Source organism: Pygocentrus nattereri, chromosome 1 (assembly GCF_015220715.1).
Source record: "Pygocentrus nattereri isolate fPygNat1 chromosome 1, fPygNat1.pri, whole genome shotgun sequence".
In the NCBI taxonomy this organism is placed as follows: Eukaryota; Metazoa; Chordata; class Actinopteri; order Characiformes; family Serrasalmidae; genus Pygocentrus; species Pygocentrus nattereri.
In genome coordinates this window covers 54,603,704-54,621,107 of record NC_051211.1, presented here as the reverse complement: position 1 = coordinate 54,621,107, position 17,404 = coordinate 54,603,704, and the positions used below count along the sequence as shown (strand labels likewise).

General features: G+C 42.7%; 1 protein-coding gene across 16 annotated transcripts in view; it reads left to right on the top strand.

Moving 5' to 3' along the window:
* Nucleotides 1-17,404, top strand: part of plekha5 (pleckstrin homology domain containing, family A member 5) — a 175,543-nt gene that overhangs the window by 156,416 nt on the left and 1,723 nt on the right. For 7 of the 16 annotated variants that reach the window (XM_037541685.1, XM_037541684.1, XM_037541683.1 and 4 more), the window contains 12 exons: nucleotides 5,986-6,066; nucleotides 6,297-6,446; nucleotides 6,559-6,660; nucleotides 6,808-6,916; nucleotides 7,454-7,497; nucleotides 8,321-8,491; nucleotides 8,870-9,193; nucleotides 12,008-12,208; nucleotides 13,060-13,185; nucleotides 14,234-14,346; nucleotides 14,423-14,571; nucleotides 16,822-16,928. In XM_037541685.1, the coding sequence (XP_037397582.1) occupies nucleotides 5,986-6,066; nucleotides 6,297-6,446; nucleotides 6,559-6,660; nucleotides 6,808-6,916; nucleotides 7,454-7,497; nucleotides 8,321-8,491; nucleotides 8,870-9,193; nucleotides 12,008-12,208; nucleotides 13,060-13,185; nucleotides 14,234-14,346; nucleotides 14,423-14,571; nucleotides 16,822-16,913 (1,662 nt within the window). In that variant the 3' untranslated portion in view covers nucleotides 16,914-16,928. The remainder of the gene's footprint in view (nucleotides 1-5,985; nucleotides 6,067-6,296; nucleotides 6,447-6,558; nucleotides 6,661-6,807; nucleotides 6,917-7,453; nucleotides 7,498-8,320; nucleotides 8,492-8,869; nucleotides 9,194-12,007; nucleotides 12,209-13,059; nucleotides 13,186-14,233; nucleotides 14,347-14,422; nucleotides 14,572-16,821; nucleotides 16,929-17,404) is intronic. The other 9 variants (XM_037541695.1, XM_017687795.2, XM_037541690.1 and 6 more) reach the window with 3 other exon arrangements.

Sequence of the window (17,404 nt, the reverse complement as noted above, 5' to 3'; positions counted from 1 at the left end):
GCTGAACCAGTTACTGACACAGTCTGATTTTCTATAGTTATCAGATTATTAAGTGTAAACACACTGAACCAGTTACTGACACAATCTGATTTTCTGCAGTTATCAGATTATTAAGTATAAACACACTGAACCAGTTACTGACACAGTCTGATTTTCTGTAGTTATCAGATTATTAAGTGTAAACGCGCTGAACCAGTTACTGACACAATCTGATTTTCTGCAGTTATCAGATTATTAAGTGTAAACGCGCTGAACCAGTTACTGACACAATCTGATTTTCTGTAGTTATCAGATTATTAAGTATAAACACACTGAACCAGTTACTGACACAATCTGATTTACTGCACTTATCAGATTATTAAGTGTAAACACACTGAACCAGTTACTGACACAGTCTGATTTACTGTAGTTATCAGATTATTAAGTGTAAACACACTGAACCAGTTACTGACACAATCTGATTTACTGCAGTTATCAGATTATTAAGTGTAAACACGCTGAACCAGTTACTGACCCAATCTGATTTTCTTTAGTTATCAGATTATTAAGTGTAAACACACTGAACCAGTTACTGACACAATTTGATTTTCTGTAGTTATCAGATTATTAAGTGTAAACACACTGAACCAGTTACTGACACAATCTGATTTTCTGTAGTTATCAGATTATTAAGTGTAAACACACTGAACCAGTTACTGACCCAGTCTGATTTTCTGTAGTTATCAGATTATTAAGTGTAAACACACTGAACCAGTTTCTGACCCAGTCTGATTTTCTGCAGTTATCAGATTATTAAGTGTAAACACACTGAACCAGTTACTGACACAATCTGATTTTCTGCAGTTATCAGATTATTAAGTGTAAACACGCTGAACCAGTTACTGACACAGTCTGATTTACTGCAGTTATCAGATTATTAAGTGTAAACACACTGAACCAGTTACTGACACAATCTGATTTACTGCAGTTATCAGATTATTAAGTGTAAACACACTGAACCAGTTACTGACACAATCTGATTTTCTGTAGTTATCAGATTATTAAGTGTAAACACACTGAACCAGTTACTGACACAATCTGATTTTCTGCAGTTATCAGATTATTAAGTATAAACACACTGAACCAGTTACTAGCACACTCTGATTTACTGCAGTTATCAGATTATTAAGTGTAAACACACTGAACCAGTTACTGACACAATCTGATTTTCTGCCGTTATCAGATTAAGTGTAAACACACTGAACCAGTTACTGACCCAATCTGATTTTCTGCAGTGATCAGATTATTAAGTGTAAACACACTGAACCAGTTACTGACGCAGTCTGATTTACTGTAGTTATCAGATTATTAAGTGTAAACACACTGAACCAGTTACTGACACAATCTGATTTACTGCAGTTATCAGATTATTAAGTGTAAACACGCTGAACCAGTTACTGACACAGTCTGATTTTCTGCAGTGATCAGATTATTAAGTGTAAACACACTGAACCAGTTACTGACGCAGTCTGATTTACTGTAGTTATCAGATTATTAAGTGTAAACACACTGAACCAGTTACTGGCACAATCTGATTTACTGCAGTTATCAGATTATTAAGTGTAAACACACTGAACCAGTTACTGACACAGTCTGATTTTCTGCAGTTATCAGATTATTAAGTGTAAACACACTGAACCAGTTACTGACACAATCTGATTTTCTGTAGTTATCAGATTATTAAGTGTAAACGCGCTGAACCAGTTACTGACACAATCTGATTTTCTGCAGTTATCAGATTATTAAGTGTAAACGCGCTGAACCAGTTACTGACACAATCTGATTTTCTGTAGTTATCAGATTATTAAGTATAAACACACTGAACCAGTTACTGACACAGTCTGATTTACTGCACTTATCAGATTATTAAGTGTAAACACACTGAACCAGTTACTGACACAGTCTGATTTACTGTAGTTATCAGATTATTAAGTGTAAACACACTGAACCAGTTACTGACACAATCTGATTTACTGCAGTTATCAGATTATTAAGTGTAAACACGCTGAACCAGTTACTGACCCAATCTGATTTTCTTTAGTTATCAGATTATTAAGTGTAAACACACTGAACCAGTTACTGACACAATCTGATTTTCTGTAGTTATCAGATTATTAAGTGTAAACACACTGAACCAGTTACTGACACAATCTGATTTTCTGTAGTTATCAGATTATTAAGTGTAAACACACTGAACCAGTTACTGACCCAGTCTGATTTTCTGTAGTTATCAGATTATTAAGTGTAAACACACTGAACCAGTTACTGACACAATCTGATTTACTGCAGTTATCAGATTATTAAGTGTAAACACGCTGAACCAGTTACTGACCCAATCTGATTTTCTTTAGTTATCAGATTATTAAGTGTAAACACACTGAACCAGTTACTGACACAATTTGATTTTCTGTAGTTATCAGATTATTAAGTGTAAACACACTGAACCAGTTACTGACACAATCTGATTTTCTGTAGTTATCAGATTATTAAGTGTAAACACACTGAACCAGTTACTGACCCAGTCTGATTTTCTGTAGTTATCAGATTATTAAGTGTAAACACACTGAACCAGTTTCTGACCCAGTCTGATTTTCTGCAGTTATCAGATTATTAAGTGTAAACACACTGAACCAGTTACTGACACAATCTGATTTTCTGCAGTTATCAGATTATTAAGTGTAAACACGCTGAACCAGTTACTGACACAGTCTGATTTACTGCAGTTATCAGATTATTAAGTGTAAACACACTGAACCAGTTACTGACACAATCTGATTTACTGCAGTTATCAGATTATTAAGTGTAAAAACACTGAACCAGTTACTGACACAATCTGATTTTCTGTAGTTATCAGATTATTAAGTGTAAACACACTGAACCAGTTACTGACACAATCTGATTTTCTGCAGTTATCAGATTATTAAGTATAAACACACTGAACCAGTTACTAGCACACTCTGATTTACTGCAGTTATCTGATTATTAAGTGTAAACACACTGAACCAGTTACTGACACAATCTGATTTTCTGCCGTTATCAGATTAAGTGTAAACACACTGAACCAGTTACTGACCCAATCTGATTTTCTGCAGTGATCAGATTATTAAGTGTAAACACACTGAACCAGTTACTGACGCAGTCTGATTTACTGTAGTTATCAGATTATTAAGTGTAAACACACTGAACCAGTTACTGACACAATCTGATTTACTGCAGTTATCAGATTATTAAGTGTAAACACGCTGAACCAGTTACTGACACAGTCTGATTTTCTGCAGTGATCAGATTATTAAGTGTAAACACACTGAACCAGTTACTGACGCAGTCTGATTTACTGTAGTTATCAGATTATTAAGTGTAAACACACTGAACCAGTTACTGACGCAATCTGATTTACTGCAGTTATCAGATTATTAAGTGTAAACACACTGAACCAGTTACTGACACAGTCTGATTTTCTGCAGTTATCAGATTATTAAGTGTAAACACACTGAACCAGTTACTGACACAATCTGATTTTCTGTAGTTATCAGATTATTAAGTGTAAACGCGCTGAACCAGTTACTGACACAATCTGATTTTCTGCAGTTATCAGATTATTAAGTGTAAACGCGCTGAACCAGTTACTGACACAATCTGATTTTCTGTAGTTATCAGATTATTAAGTATAAACACACTGAACCAGTTACTGACACAGTCTGATTTACTGCACTTATCAGATTATTAAGTGTAAACACACTGAACCAGTTACTGACACAGTCTGATTTACTGTAGTTATCAGATTATTAAGTGTAAACACACTGAACCAGTTACTGACACAATCTGATTTACTGCAGTTATCAGATTATTAAGTGTAAACACGCTGAACCAGTTACTGACCCAATCTGATTTTCTTTAGTTATCAGATTATTAAGTGTAAACACACTGAACCAGTTACTGACACAATCTGATTTTCTGTAGTTATCAGATTATTAAGTGTAAACACACTGAACCAGTTACTGACACAATCTGATTTTCTGTAGTTATCAGATTATTAAGTGTAAACACACTGAACCAGTTACTGACCCAGTCTGATTTTCTGTAGTTATCAGATTATTAAGTGTAAACACACTGAACCAGTTACTGACACAATCTGATTTACTGCAGTTATCAGATTATTAAGTGTAAACACGCTGAACCAGTTACTGACCCAGTCTGATTTTCTGTAGTTATCAGATTATTAAGTGTAAACACACTGAACCAGTTACTGACACAATCTGATTTTCTGCAGTTATCAGATTATTAAGTGTAAACACACTGAACCAGTTACTGACACAATCTGATTTACTGCAGTTATCAGATTATTAAGTGTAAACACACTGAACCAGTTACTGACACCGTCTGATTTTCTGTAGTTATCAGATTATTAAGTGTAAACACACTGAACCAGTTACTGACACAATCTGATTTACTGCAGTTATCAGATTATTAAGTGTAAACACACTGAACCAGTTACTGACACAATCTGATTTTCTGTAGTTATCAGATTATTAAGTGTAAACACACTGAACCAGTTACTGACCCAGTCTGATTTTCTGTAGTTATCAGATTATTAAGTGTAAACACACTGAACCAGTTACTGACACAATCTGATTTACTGCAGTTATCAGATTATTAAGTGTAAACACACTGAACCAGTTACTGACACAATCTGATTTTCTGTAGTTATCAGATTATTAAGTGTAAACACACTGAACCAGTTACTGACACAATCTGATTTTCTGCAGTTATCAGGTTATTAAGTGTAAACACACTGAACCAGTTACTGACACAATCTGATTTTCTGTAGTTATCAGATTATTAAGTGTAAACACACTGAACCAGTTACTGACCCAGTCTGATTTTCTGTAGTTATCAGATTATTAAGTGTAAGCACACTGAACCAGTTACTGACACAATCTGATTTACTGCAGTTATCAGATTATTAAGTGTAAACACACTGAGCCAGTTACTGACACAATCTGATTTTCTGTAGTTATCAGATTATTAAGTGTAAACACACTGAACCAGTTACTGACACAATCTGATTTTCTGCAGTTATCAGGTTATTAAGTGTAAACACACTGAACCAGTTACTGACACAATCTGATTTTCTGTAGTTATCAGATTATTAAGTGTAAACACACTGAACCAGTTACTGACCCAGTCTGATTTTCTGTAGTTATCAGATTATTAAGTGTAAACACACTGAACCAGTTACTGACCCAGTCTGATTTTCTGTAGTTATCAGATTATTAAGTGTAAACACACTGAACCAGTTACTGACACAATCTGATTTTCTGTAGTTATCAGATTATTAAGTGTAAACACACTGAACCAGTTACTGACACAGTCTGATTTACTGTAGTTATCAGATTATTAAGTGTAAACACGCTGAACCAGTTACTGACACAATCTGATTTACTGCAGTTATCAGATTATTAAGTGTAAACACGCTGAACCAGTTACTGACACAGTCTGATTTACTGTAGTTATCAGATTATTAAGTGTAAACACGCTGAACCAGTTACTGACACAATCTGATTTTCTGTAGTTATCAGATTATTAAGTGTAAACACACTGAACCAGTTACTGACACAATCTGATTTTCTGTAGTTATCAGATTATTAAGTGTAAACACACTGAACCAGTTACTGACACAGTCTGATTTTCTGTAGTTATCAGATTATTAAGTGTAAACACACTGAACCAGTTACTGACACAATCTGATTTTCTGCAGTTATCAGATTATTAAGTGTAAACACACTGAACCAGTTACTGACCCAATCTGATTTACTGCAGTTATCAGATTATTAAAAGCATTTAAACTGAATACTGTGCTGTGTTTGGAGTTGATGGCCTGTTGTTGTGATGATGCGCCTTCCTGAGATCAGAGGAAGAAGCTCTAACTCTGTCTCACTCTTTCAGACTAAGCTAAGCAGACTGTGTGAACAAGGCAAAGTGGTGCGCACTCAGGAGGAGAAGCTTCAGCAGCTCCACAGAGAGAAGGTAGAACCGAGCTCTGTAATGTTGGTTTTAATGCACAAACAGCTGCGGTCACTGTAAGAATTCCCAGATCGTTCGATCCACAAGTAGTTATTAATCGCTCATTTGTGTATTACACTAATAACTGCAGTACTACAGCGTAATAACTGTGGTTCTTGACGGAGAACGCTGGTTCAGACAGGGTGCTGTGGGTTTGAGTGATGTGATTTTGTTGGTGTTTTCTGCAACTGCAGCACACTCTGGAGACCGCCCTGCTGTCGGCCAGTCAGGAGATCGAGATGAGCGCTGATAATCCAGCAGCTGTTCAGAGCGTCATCCAGCAGAGAGACGTTCTGCAGAGCGGCCTCCTCAGCACCTGCAGAGAACTTTCCCGCGTGAACGCCGTGAGTGAATCTCTGTCTCCATCACAAACTGTAGATTCAGCCACACACAGACACATACACAATGAGAACGTCGCAGTGAGTGAGATGCTGTGTGAACGCTGTGGTTCTGCAGGAGCTCGATCGGAGCTGGAGAGAGTACGATAAGATGGAGGCTGATGTCACATTGGCTAAGAAGAACCTGCTGGAACAGCTGGAGGCTCTCGGCAGTCCACAGGTAGAGTGCTGACCTTCAGCTCCTCTCACTGAAAAATAACCACACACAGACGTAACAGTCGAGTGTGCACTGATGTACAGCATTGAACTGTGTGTGTGTGTGTGTGTGTGTGTGTGTGTGTGTGTGTGTGTGTGTGTGTGTGTGTAGACGGAACCTCCGAGTCAGCAGCACGTACAGATCCAGAAGGAACTCTGGAGAATTCAGGACGTGATGGAAGCTCTGAACAAAAACAAGCCAAAGAGGAGCACTGAACCCAGTGAGACACACACACACATATATATATATATACACACACACTTATATACATTTATATACACTTATACATACACACACACTTCTGTACTTTTATACATACACACACACTCATGCACTTATACACACTTACATACACACACACACACACATGCACACACACTGACTCTCATATACTTATACACACAAATACATATATATGCACACACACACACACACTCTCTTATACACACACACCATAGACCAGTGGTTCTCAGCCCTGGTTCTATTTTCTGTGGCTCTGTGTGTTCTGTCTGTTCTGTGGCTCTGTGGGTTCTGTGGCTCTGTGTGTTCTGTGTGTTCTCTGTGTTCTGTCTGTTCTGTGGCTCTGTGTGTTCTCTGTGTTCTGTGGGTTCTGTGGCTCTGTGGGTTCTGTGGCTCTGTGTGTTCCCTGTGTTCTGTCTGTTCTGTGGCTCTGTGTGTTCTCTGTGTTCTGTGGGTTCTGTGGCTCTGTGGGTTCTGTGTGTTCAGTGCAGTAATGTGTGTTTGTCTGTATGTGCAGGTTTTCCGGGAGCCAATCCGATCTCCAGCCTTCAGAAGAGCGAGGTGAGCGTTAGGGAACTGAACCCGTCTCTCTGCTAATATAACAATCGGCTGTGCTGCGAGAAACGAACTGTGCTCAGGTCAAATATAACGACTGTAGTCCAGAGCAGAATAAGGGAACTGTGAGTAGGTTAACCTGCCTGTTTTCTTTGACTTGGTTCAGTTATAATATTCCTCATTTTCACTCAGTCTTCCAATAATAACGTGCAGCTGAAACACAGAGTGAAATAAACTGTTAACGGTTGAGTGACTTAGCAGTGAGAACCGCGGAGATTGTGTGAAGGCGCATGTGTGCCGTGAAAAACGGTGTGAAGTTGAAGAAAAAGGCCTAAAATCGTCCTAAACGCGCCCTGGTTGATTAGTAACTAGTTCAGCGGACAGCTAACAGCCGGTTGAGATTCTGCCCGGTGTGGGAGGATCGGCGCCGCTGGGTTGTGGTGCTTTGGCTGTAGACAGCATCCTTTAATAACCTCATTCAGCTGTCCATGGTTGCTTGGCAACGATACCATCTAACAGAACTAGGAACTAGGATTACCTGTTTATATCAATTATTATAAATAATACCAATTACTTGTATTTTGTCCTGTTATAAGTTGGCCGCTATTTTATAAAAGCAATAAGCCGCCTGAGGTGGTGTGTTACAGTGGTTTTATCACAGGAGGCTCTGGTGGTTTATTGCTTTAGGAGAAGCTCAGTGTTCTGCCAGCTCTGTGGTCAGCAGCGTCCAGTACTTGATTTCTCTCCACACTCAGCTCTGAGCCAACACTGACCCCTGCAACCAAGCTTCCATTTCACCCTCTCAGTTGGGACTGTTTTCAATCTGTAGGAGTCAGACTCCGTGCCCCCGCGTCCTCCACTTCCTCAGCTGTACGAGGGCGGAGAGCGCCCGTGCGTGCCCCCCCTGCCCTGCCCCGGCTCCGCACAGCCACACATGCCTCGCACAACCGCGCACCGGCCTGAGGACCGCAAGGCCGCCCAGCGCAACGGCAGCCACAGCGTAAGAGGCTGCTGACTCCCCCCCACCCCCCCCACCCCCCCACCCCCACCCCCATTTCCTTCACCTTCACCGCATCCTCTGACTCCTCCACATCACACTTCATAAACTCTGTGGGCGTCCATCTCTGGTCATCATCACTGGGTCATTTCAGCCGAGTTTGAATGTTCGCCTCATTTTTTGTTCTCATTCAGTCGTTAACAGTTCAGCGTGAAGACCTCAGATCACGCGACTCCATCTGCATCCATGTTTCATAATATTAGCATCTCATACACTCAGTCCATAACATTTCTTTTGGAAATCTGTGTGTGTGTGTGTGTGTGTGTGTGTGTGTGTGTGTGTGTGTGTGTGTGTGTTACATGTATGGTCACTCCTCTCCAGGGTCCAGACTACAGACTGTATAAGAGTGAACCAGAGCTGACCACAGTGGCTGAAGTAGACGAGAATAACGGAGAGGACAAATCAGAACAGGCTGCTGAAAAAGAGCCGTCGGGTACTAAAGGTACTCAAACATCTCATCACAGGACTTCAGCAGCTGAAACTGTAGGAGCTGTCAGGTTTTCACACACCAGGCTCTCATTGTCTGCAGGGATGCCGTATCCTGTGGGTGTCGTGAGTCCCAGAACAAAGTCTCAGATGCCGGAATCCTCCACTATCGCCTCTTATGTGACTCTGCGGAAGAACAAGAAGCCTGATCTGAGAACAGTAGGTCCTTTGCTTTAAATGTGTAACCTGGTATTTAGTTAATGATGTATTTATGTTTGTTTGGGTCAGTGTTGAGTTTTTCAGTGTAGTCACGCTAAGCTTTAGAAAACATGTTTATTACCGTTACATAATTTGAGGAGAATTAATTTTAATGCAGTGGTCAAACTGTGAAAATGGCCATTGCGTGGTTTTCTACTCACAGACAGTGAAGAGCTGAAAACACGTAAACACAATCCGTGTAGTTTATAAGCTGCATATTAAATAGATAGATTGTGTTTGAGCGTTCTCACTCTCTCACTCTGAGCGTTCTCACTCTCTCACTCTGAGCGTTCTCACTCTCTCGCTCTGAGTGTTCTCACTGAGCATTCTCACTCTCTCGCTCTGAGCGTTCTCACTGAGCATTCTCACTCTCTCACTCTGAGCGTTCTCACTCTCTCACTCTGAGCGTTCTCACTCTCTCACTCTGAGCGTTCTCACTGAGCATTCTCACTCTCTCGCTCTGAGTGTTCTCACTGAGCATTCTCACTCTCTCGCTCTGAGCGTTCTCACTCTCTTACTCTGAGCGTTCTCACTCTCTCACTCTGAGCGTTCTCACTCTCTCACTCTGAGCATTCTCACTCTCTCGCTCTGAGTGTTCTCACTGAGCATTCTCACTCTCTCACTCTGAGCGTTCTCACTCTCTCACTCTGAGCGTTCTCACTCTCTCACTCTGAGCGTTCTCACTGAGCATTCTCACTCTCTCACTCTGAGCGTTCTCACTCTCTCACTCTGAGCGTTCTCACTCTCTCACTCTGAGCGTTCTCACTCTCTCGCTCTGAGTGTTCTCACTCTCTCGCTCTGAGTGTTCTCACTGAGCATTCTCACTCTCTCGCTCTGAGCGTTCTCACTGAGCATTCTCACTCTCTTACTCTGAGCGTTCTCACTCTCTCACTCTGAGCGTTCTCACTCTCTCACTCTGAGCATTCTCACTCTCTCGCTCTGAGTGTTCTCACTGAGCATTCTCACTCTCTCACTCTGAGCGTTCTCACTCTCTCACTCTGAGCGTTCTCACTCTCTCACTCTGAGCGTTCTCACTCTGAGCGTTCTCACTCTCTCACTCTGAGCGTTCTCACTCTCTCACTCTGAGCGTTCTCACTCTCTCACTCTGAGCGTTCTCACTCTGAGCGTTCTCACTCTCTCACTCTGAGCGTTCTCACTCTCTCACTCTGAGCGTTCTCACTCTGAGCGTTCTCACTCTGAGCGTTCTCACTCTCTCACTCTGAGCGTTCTCACTGAGCATTCTCACTCTCTCACTCTGAGCGTTCTCACTCTCACTCTGAGCATTCTCACTCTCTCACTCTGAGCGTTCTCACTCTCACTCTGAGCATTCTCACTCTCTCACTCTGAGCGTTCTCACTCTCTCACTCTGAGCGTTCTCACTCTCTCACTCTGAGCGTTCTCACTCTCTTACTCTGAGCGTTCTCACTCTCTCACTCTGAGCGTTCTCACTTTGAGCGTTCTCACTCTCTCACTCTGAGCGTTCTCACTCTCTCACTCTGAGCGTTCTCACTCTCTCACTCTGAGCGTTCTCACTTTGAGCATTCTCACTCTCTCGCTCTGAGCTTGTTCTCAGTCTCTCGCTCTGAACTTGTTCTCAGTCTCTCGCTCTGAACTTGTTCTCAGTCTCTCGCTCTGAGCTTGTTCTCAGTCTCTCGCTCTGAGCTTCTTCTCAGTCTCTCGCTCTGAGCTTCTTCTCAATCTCTCGCTCTGAGCTTCTTCTCAATCTCTCGCTCTGAGCTTGTTCTCAGTCTCTCGCTCTGAACTTGTTCTCAGTCTCTCGCTCTGAGCTTGTTCTCAGTCTCTCGCTCTGAACTTGTTCTCAGTCTCTCGCTCTGAACTTGTTCTCAGTCTCTCGCTCTGAGCTTGTTCTCAGTCTCTCGCTCTGAGCTTGTTCTCAGTCTCTCGCTCTGAACTTGTTCTCAGTCTCGCTCTGAGCTTGTTCTCAGTCTCTCGCTCTGAGCTTGTTCTCAGTCTCTCGCTCTGAGCTTGTTCTCAGTCTCTCGCTCTGAGCTTGTTCTCAGTCTCTCGCTCTGAGCTTGTTCTCACTCTCTCGCTCTGAACTTGTTCTCAGTCTCTCGCTCTGAACTTGTTCTCAGTCTCTCGCTCTGAGCTTGTTCTCAGTCTCTCGCTCTGAGCTTGTTCTCAGTCTCTCGCTCTGACCTTCTTCTCAGTCTCTCGCTCTGAGCTTCTTCTCAATCTCTCGCTCTGAGCTTGTTCTCAGTCTCTCGCTCTGAGCTTGTTCTCAATCTCTCGCTCTGAACTTGTTCTCAGTCTCTCGCTCTGAGCTTGTTCTCAGTCTCTCGCTCTGAGCTTCTTCTCAATCTCTCGCTCTGAACTTGTTCTCAGTCTCTCGCTCTGAACTTGTTCTCAGTCTCTCGCTCTGAGCTTGTTCTCAGTCTCTCGCTCTGAGCTTCTTCTCAATCTCTCGCTCTGAACTTGTTCTCAGTCTCTCGCTCTGAGCTTGTTCTCAGTCTCTCGCTCTGAGCTTGTTCTCAGTCTCTCGCTCTGAGCTTGTTCTCAGTCTCTCGCTCTGAGCTTGTTCTCAGTCTCTCGCTCTGAGCTTGTTCTCAATCTCTCGCTCTGAGCTTCTTCTCAATCTCTCGCTCTGAGCTTCTTCTCAATCTCTCGCTCTGAGCTTCTTCTCAATCTCTCGCTCTGAGCTTCTTCTCAATCTCTCGCTCTGAGCTTCTTCTCAATCTCTCGCTCTGAGCTTGTTCTCAGTCTCTCGCTCTGAGCTTGTTCTCAATCTCTCTCTCTCTCTCTCACTCTGAGCAGGACCGTCCACGCAGCGCAGTAGAGCAGATGACCGGCGGTGTGGAGGGAGCTCGGCAGCGCATGAGTGTTGAGGAGCAGATGGAGCGAATTCGGAGGCACCAACAGGGGGCGCTACGCGAGCGCGAAAGGAGGAGGGAGGAGAGTGGCCTCTCACACAGTCTGTCCTTCAGTAAAGACCATCCGCACTACTACACCCTGCAGGTAGCCGTGACGTCCACACACCACCTGCTCTCGCTGTAAAGACCTGCAGAGCTCGAGCTCTCAGGTTCAGCTGTATTTGAGTGTGAGAGGGTTTGATGGCGAGCGTGAGAGGATAGTTAGGGTTTTGGCCTAAACGGCCTCTCATACAATAACCTCCACTTTACTTTATTACATAAAATAATGTAAGTTAATCCTCGGTCGTCAAACTAAGTGTCCAGTTTGACCAACAGTATGAAATTAGAGGAAAAATCACTTCTCTTTAAACTTTCTCATGTCAGTGTTGTTGGAACAGATCCTCCATTTCGCTCAGCTGCCCTTTACGATGTGCTATGAGTTATGAATATTTTTTCCTGCCAATTTACAGTTACAGAGATACGAGGTTTTGTTCCGACAGCAGTGATACTCTTCTGTACTTTCTGAGGCTGTAAAACGGTCTCATATTGTTCTGTGAAGCTGGCTTTGCGGTTCTAACCTTGCGCAGCCATTGGTGTAGCTCATTCCAAGCCGTGAATACGTTATGAATGCTGGTCCACGATGCAGCTGTCTGTGCCTTCGTCTCAGATGAATGATCTCTGTAGCGGCGATGCTGTGGGGAATCGGCTTTATGAATTATGCATCATGCTTACAGCAGTCTGGCTTCGTCATGTCTGTCACTGAGCTGCTAATCTCAGGATGCTTGTCCTGCTCTGAACTCTCTTCCTCAGCACCTCATATGCAGATGCACTTACTGTAGAGAAGCAGCATCAAGGCTTCGTTTTGGCTTTAATATAAACATCGCACGTGGCTGTCAATCATCGTGTTAGTTTGAGTTTATCCGGTGAGGCTTACGTCTCTGAATGTGTGTTTATCAGACAAGGAGCTCCACGCTGTCTCCAGAAGAGCAGGATGGCAGGAGGAAAGAGAGAGAGATGCCTCCTGGAGAGCGAGAGCTGATGAAAGTGACAGCCACATTGAAAGAGACCCCCAAACCAGCTGAGGTAACACAGCACACACTGAACCCATTTCACACATCGTAGGAATGACATCAATAATAATGATAATAAAAATCCTTATTTATAGAGCACTTTTCTTGCCGGTGGTAGCTCAGAGAAATTATGAGTATTAATTTTAAATCATAAGACAATAAAACAGATCAGATGAAACGGATGAAGACCAAAGAGCCGTAGAGTTAAAGAGCTGCGTTTTCAGGTGTTTATTAGAAGTGAGCTCTGAGCTCGACTGTCTAATAAAAGGTGAACTGAGCTCTACAGTTTAGGAGCAGAAGAACTGAAAGAGTCTCTGAAGGTGTTTGCAGAAGGTCATTATGTAGATCTAAGATCAGAAATCAGGAGCTTTAAGGTCATTTAAAGCTTTAAAAACCAGCGGCAGAGCTTTAAACTCTCTGAAAGAGCGAGGCGGTCAGTGCAGTGTGTAAACAGGGTGATGTGAGGTCTCTGTGCTGGTGCTGTGAGGATCCGTGCGGCTGTGTTCTGTACGGGGGCTAGAGGGTGGACTGCTCTTCAGTTAGAAGACCATTACAGTGATCAACTCTGCTGAACAAACACAGTGATGAGTTTCTCTGCGTCGCTCTGAGAGAGAAAAGGCTGAACTTTAGTGATTTTCTCATGATAAAAAGCTGCTTTAGTGACTGTGTTTACATGCAGATTAAACCCAGACTAAACTCGGAGTCTAAGATCACAGGCAGGTTCCTGCTGCAGGTTTGGGATGTGAAGGTAAAGAGCCGAGATTCTCATAAAGCAGCTTTGGGATCAACAATCAGCATTTCTCTTTTTTTGTGATTTAGTTGTGGAACATTTTGTGAGAAATGTCTGGCACACAGCTGGTCAGCCTGTCTAGAGAGTCCTGATTTTCAGAGGAAAGGAAATGTAGTAGTAGCTGTGCTGTGTCGTCAGCATAGCTACTAAAATTGAACAGTGTTATTCACAGGATGGTGAGTAACACAGCGTCACCCTCCGCGTTACATTACCGTCCCGCACTTGCTGTCAGAGCTTTTGGCACGTCCTGCTGTCTTGTGTTTCCTCTTAGGAGGAGCAGGGTGAGGTTTGTCAGAAGACTCCTGAAACCAGCCAAAGCCCCGAGCACCAGAGACAGAAAGAGCCGGCGGCCGACCGCCTCAAAACCCTGCCCGCCGAGAACAGGTGGGGTTTCGTGTGTGTTTATCTGTCCTGTGTTTGCAGGTTGGCGGTGCGTTCAGCTCTCTCTCTTGTGTCTCAGTCTGCAGACAGCAGTGATGGTACGAGTGGGCACAGAGGAGGATGAAGAGGAGGAGGAGGAGGAGGAAAAACTCTCTGGACAGAGCCAAGATCAGATCATCACAGACCCCTATGACATCACCGCCTCCAAACACGGCAATCTGGTTTCAGGTGAGGAACAACGTTCAGTCTGCTGAAGTATTTAAAGCACAACTCTCTCCTGCATGTTAAAGCAGACCGACTGCTGAAGCGCATGGACTGAATTTCTGAGCGTTTGTGCTCAGTTTGAAGTCTGTTTGGGTCTCTGATTACACAGCCGTCATCTTAGAACAGCCGTTGCAGGCGTTGCTGAAATCCCTGTGCATGTTTTTGTGAATCGGTTCACTAATTAACAACCTGCATTAACCAACTAACTAACAAGGTTCAGCTGTGTTAACTTGTATTAAGGTGTTGAAGTTACGTTAATTGGTTTATATGGCAGTTTTATAGTTGTTACATTAGTTTGCTTGTTAAGGCCTTTTCGTAACAAAGCTCATGTTTACAGAAAGAAATGTTGGTAACATTTTCTGTGAATGTCTCGTTTGTAAGCATCTATAACATGTTATAGTGTATTCATACTGCATTATAAACATGGTTAGGAATATTTGTAAAAATGAATTACACTGCATTGTACTTTATAGCCATGTTTATTATACATTATGGATTGTTAATATAATGCATTATAAGTAGTGTTGACATGTTATACTGTCAGGGGCAAAGAAGTCAGTCCCGGCTGGAGAGCATAAAGACAAATACCAGGCTAACGGTGGTGTATATTAACTTTCCCACATTGGGTGAAACTCTGATGTTGCTCTAGTTTAAACTCTGACATTTGAAGCCTGTAATGAGCTTATTGTGTTTTAGTGTTTCAGTAAATCCTTCAGTAAATTCTTCAGTTTGAAGCCTCAGTCTAAACCCTGGAGGAGGCTTTAGTCCAGCACGCTCCACTTTACTTAGAGTGGACTAATACAGCTTATGAGCTCTTATAATTTATTATGAACGGTACTTATGATGCATTATGTTAACAACTCTTCATGCATAATAAACAAGGCTATAATATGTAATGCATTTTTATAAATATTTATAGCCATGTTTATAATGCCTTATGAATGCATTATAACATGTTATGAATGTGTTTGTAGATGCTTACAAAGTGACAATCATAGAAAGTGTTTCCGAAATGTTTTTGAAAAATATGCATATAAATGAATGGAGTCTTTCACATTAAGTCTGAAGCAAATGGACTGAGACTAAGAAGTTTAATACAGAGCCAGGTTCATTTCCTGGGTTGTACAGCTGTTGAGCAAGTGTTAATCAGGTTGACCAGTACTGAGTTTGGGCTGCAGTAACAGCCTCTACTCTTCTGGGAAGGTTTCTAGATGTTGAACATTGTTGTGAGGATTTGATTGAGCATTAGTGAGGTCAGGTACTGAGGTTGGACAGTCAGTTCTAGATTACTAACTCATCCCAAAGGTATTGGATGGAGCTCCATCACTTCAGAGAACACAGTTCCACAGCCCAATGCTGGGAGGCTTTATACCCCCCTAGTCTTATGACCTTTAAGTAACCGATTAGACCTCATACCTTCTGGGCCAAAGTAAGTAAGTAAGTAAATTTTATTTATATATCCATCCATTTTCCAAGCCGCTTCTCCGTCAGGGTCGCAGGGGGGTGCTGGAGCCTATCCCAGCAGTTTTCGGGCAGAAGGCAGGACACACCCTGGACAGGTCGCCAGTCCATCGCAGGGCAGGCAGACAGACACAGACAGTCACTCACACATTCACACCCAGGGGCACTTTATCTTATCATCAGTTGGCCTGACTGCATGTCTTTGGTGGACTGTGGGAGGAAACCGGAGAACCCAGAGGAAACCCACACAGACACGGGGAGAACATGCAGACTCCACACAGAGAGGACCCCGGTCACCCAGCCGGGGAATCGAACCCAACAGTGAATCGATTCACTGTTTTAGAGCTCCTGAGTGGAGCAGCCTGCACGGCCCACGTTTCTGCTGAGTGGTTAAACGCAGTGTCCTCGAGATGCTTTGGCTGAAAGAAAAAGGGCCAATTTCGCTTTTCTCGTTTTCTTCATCGTCTCCTCCGCCTGTTTTAAAGTGTCAGACTTGATGTGAAGATTTCAGTGCTTTTAAAATCCCAGATTTTTTATTCTTCTGTATCTGTTGTTTTCTGCTTAGTATGAAAAGGCCTTTACTGACATGCTCGCCGTCCACTGTGTATGCAGCTGTCTGTCTGTCTGTCTTTGTTTATCTGTGATATTGTGTGTGTGTGTGTGTGTGTGTGTGTGTGTGCACAGCTGATCTGTAGTGACTAACATCTTGCTGTCTTGCCTGTCTGTGGGCTTGTTTTGTTGAACGGTTTGCAGTGAACAGCCTGTCCAGTCCCCCTCGGTCTCCAGGCTCCTCTCCTCCCCCGCCACCGCAGCTGCCCGACGGGTCGCACTTCATGTGTGTGTAGTGGAGAAACAGTACAGTAAGAACTCGCCGCCGAACTCACAGCCTGCTGTTTTCATGGGCTCTCACAGATGATAGACGTGCCGGTCACAGCGCTGCGCGGTGCTGCTGGGTCTCGGGACAGATTAATGCTGTTTGTAGTGTTTTTGTAGCGACCATCATGACTGCTCAACCAATGAGATACAGCGATTGTTCTACGGATCAGTGATCAAACCAAAGCCCGATTATTTAACTACTCGTCTTCTTTATAATTGTAAATAAACATCAGCCAAACTTCGTCTTTAGTTATGCTTTACTTATCTCTGCGGTCGGAACAAACCTCGTATCTCCGAAATGGTCACTTCACAGGAGAAGGAAAAAACATACTTTACTTTTAATGGGAGTCAATGGAACCGGATTTTTTTCAAAGTCATTTTGGGCCGTTTCCTTTGGTCCATTCGTCATGACATTTACACACAATATAAAGGAGCACAGGGATTTTACAAAATATGCCAA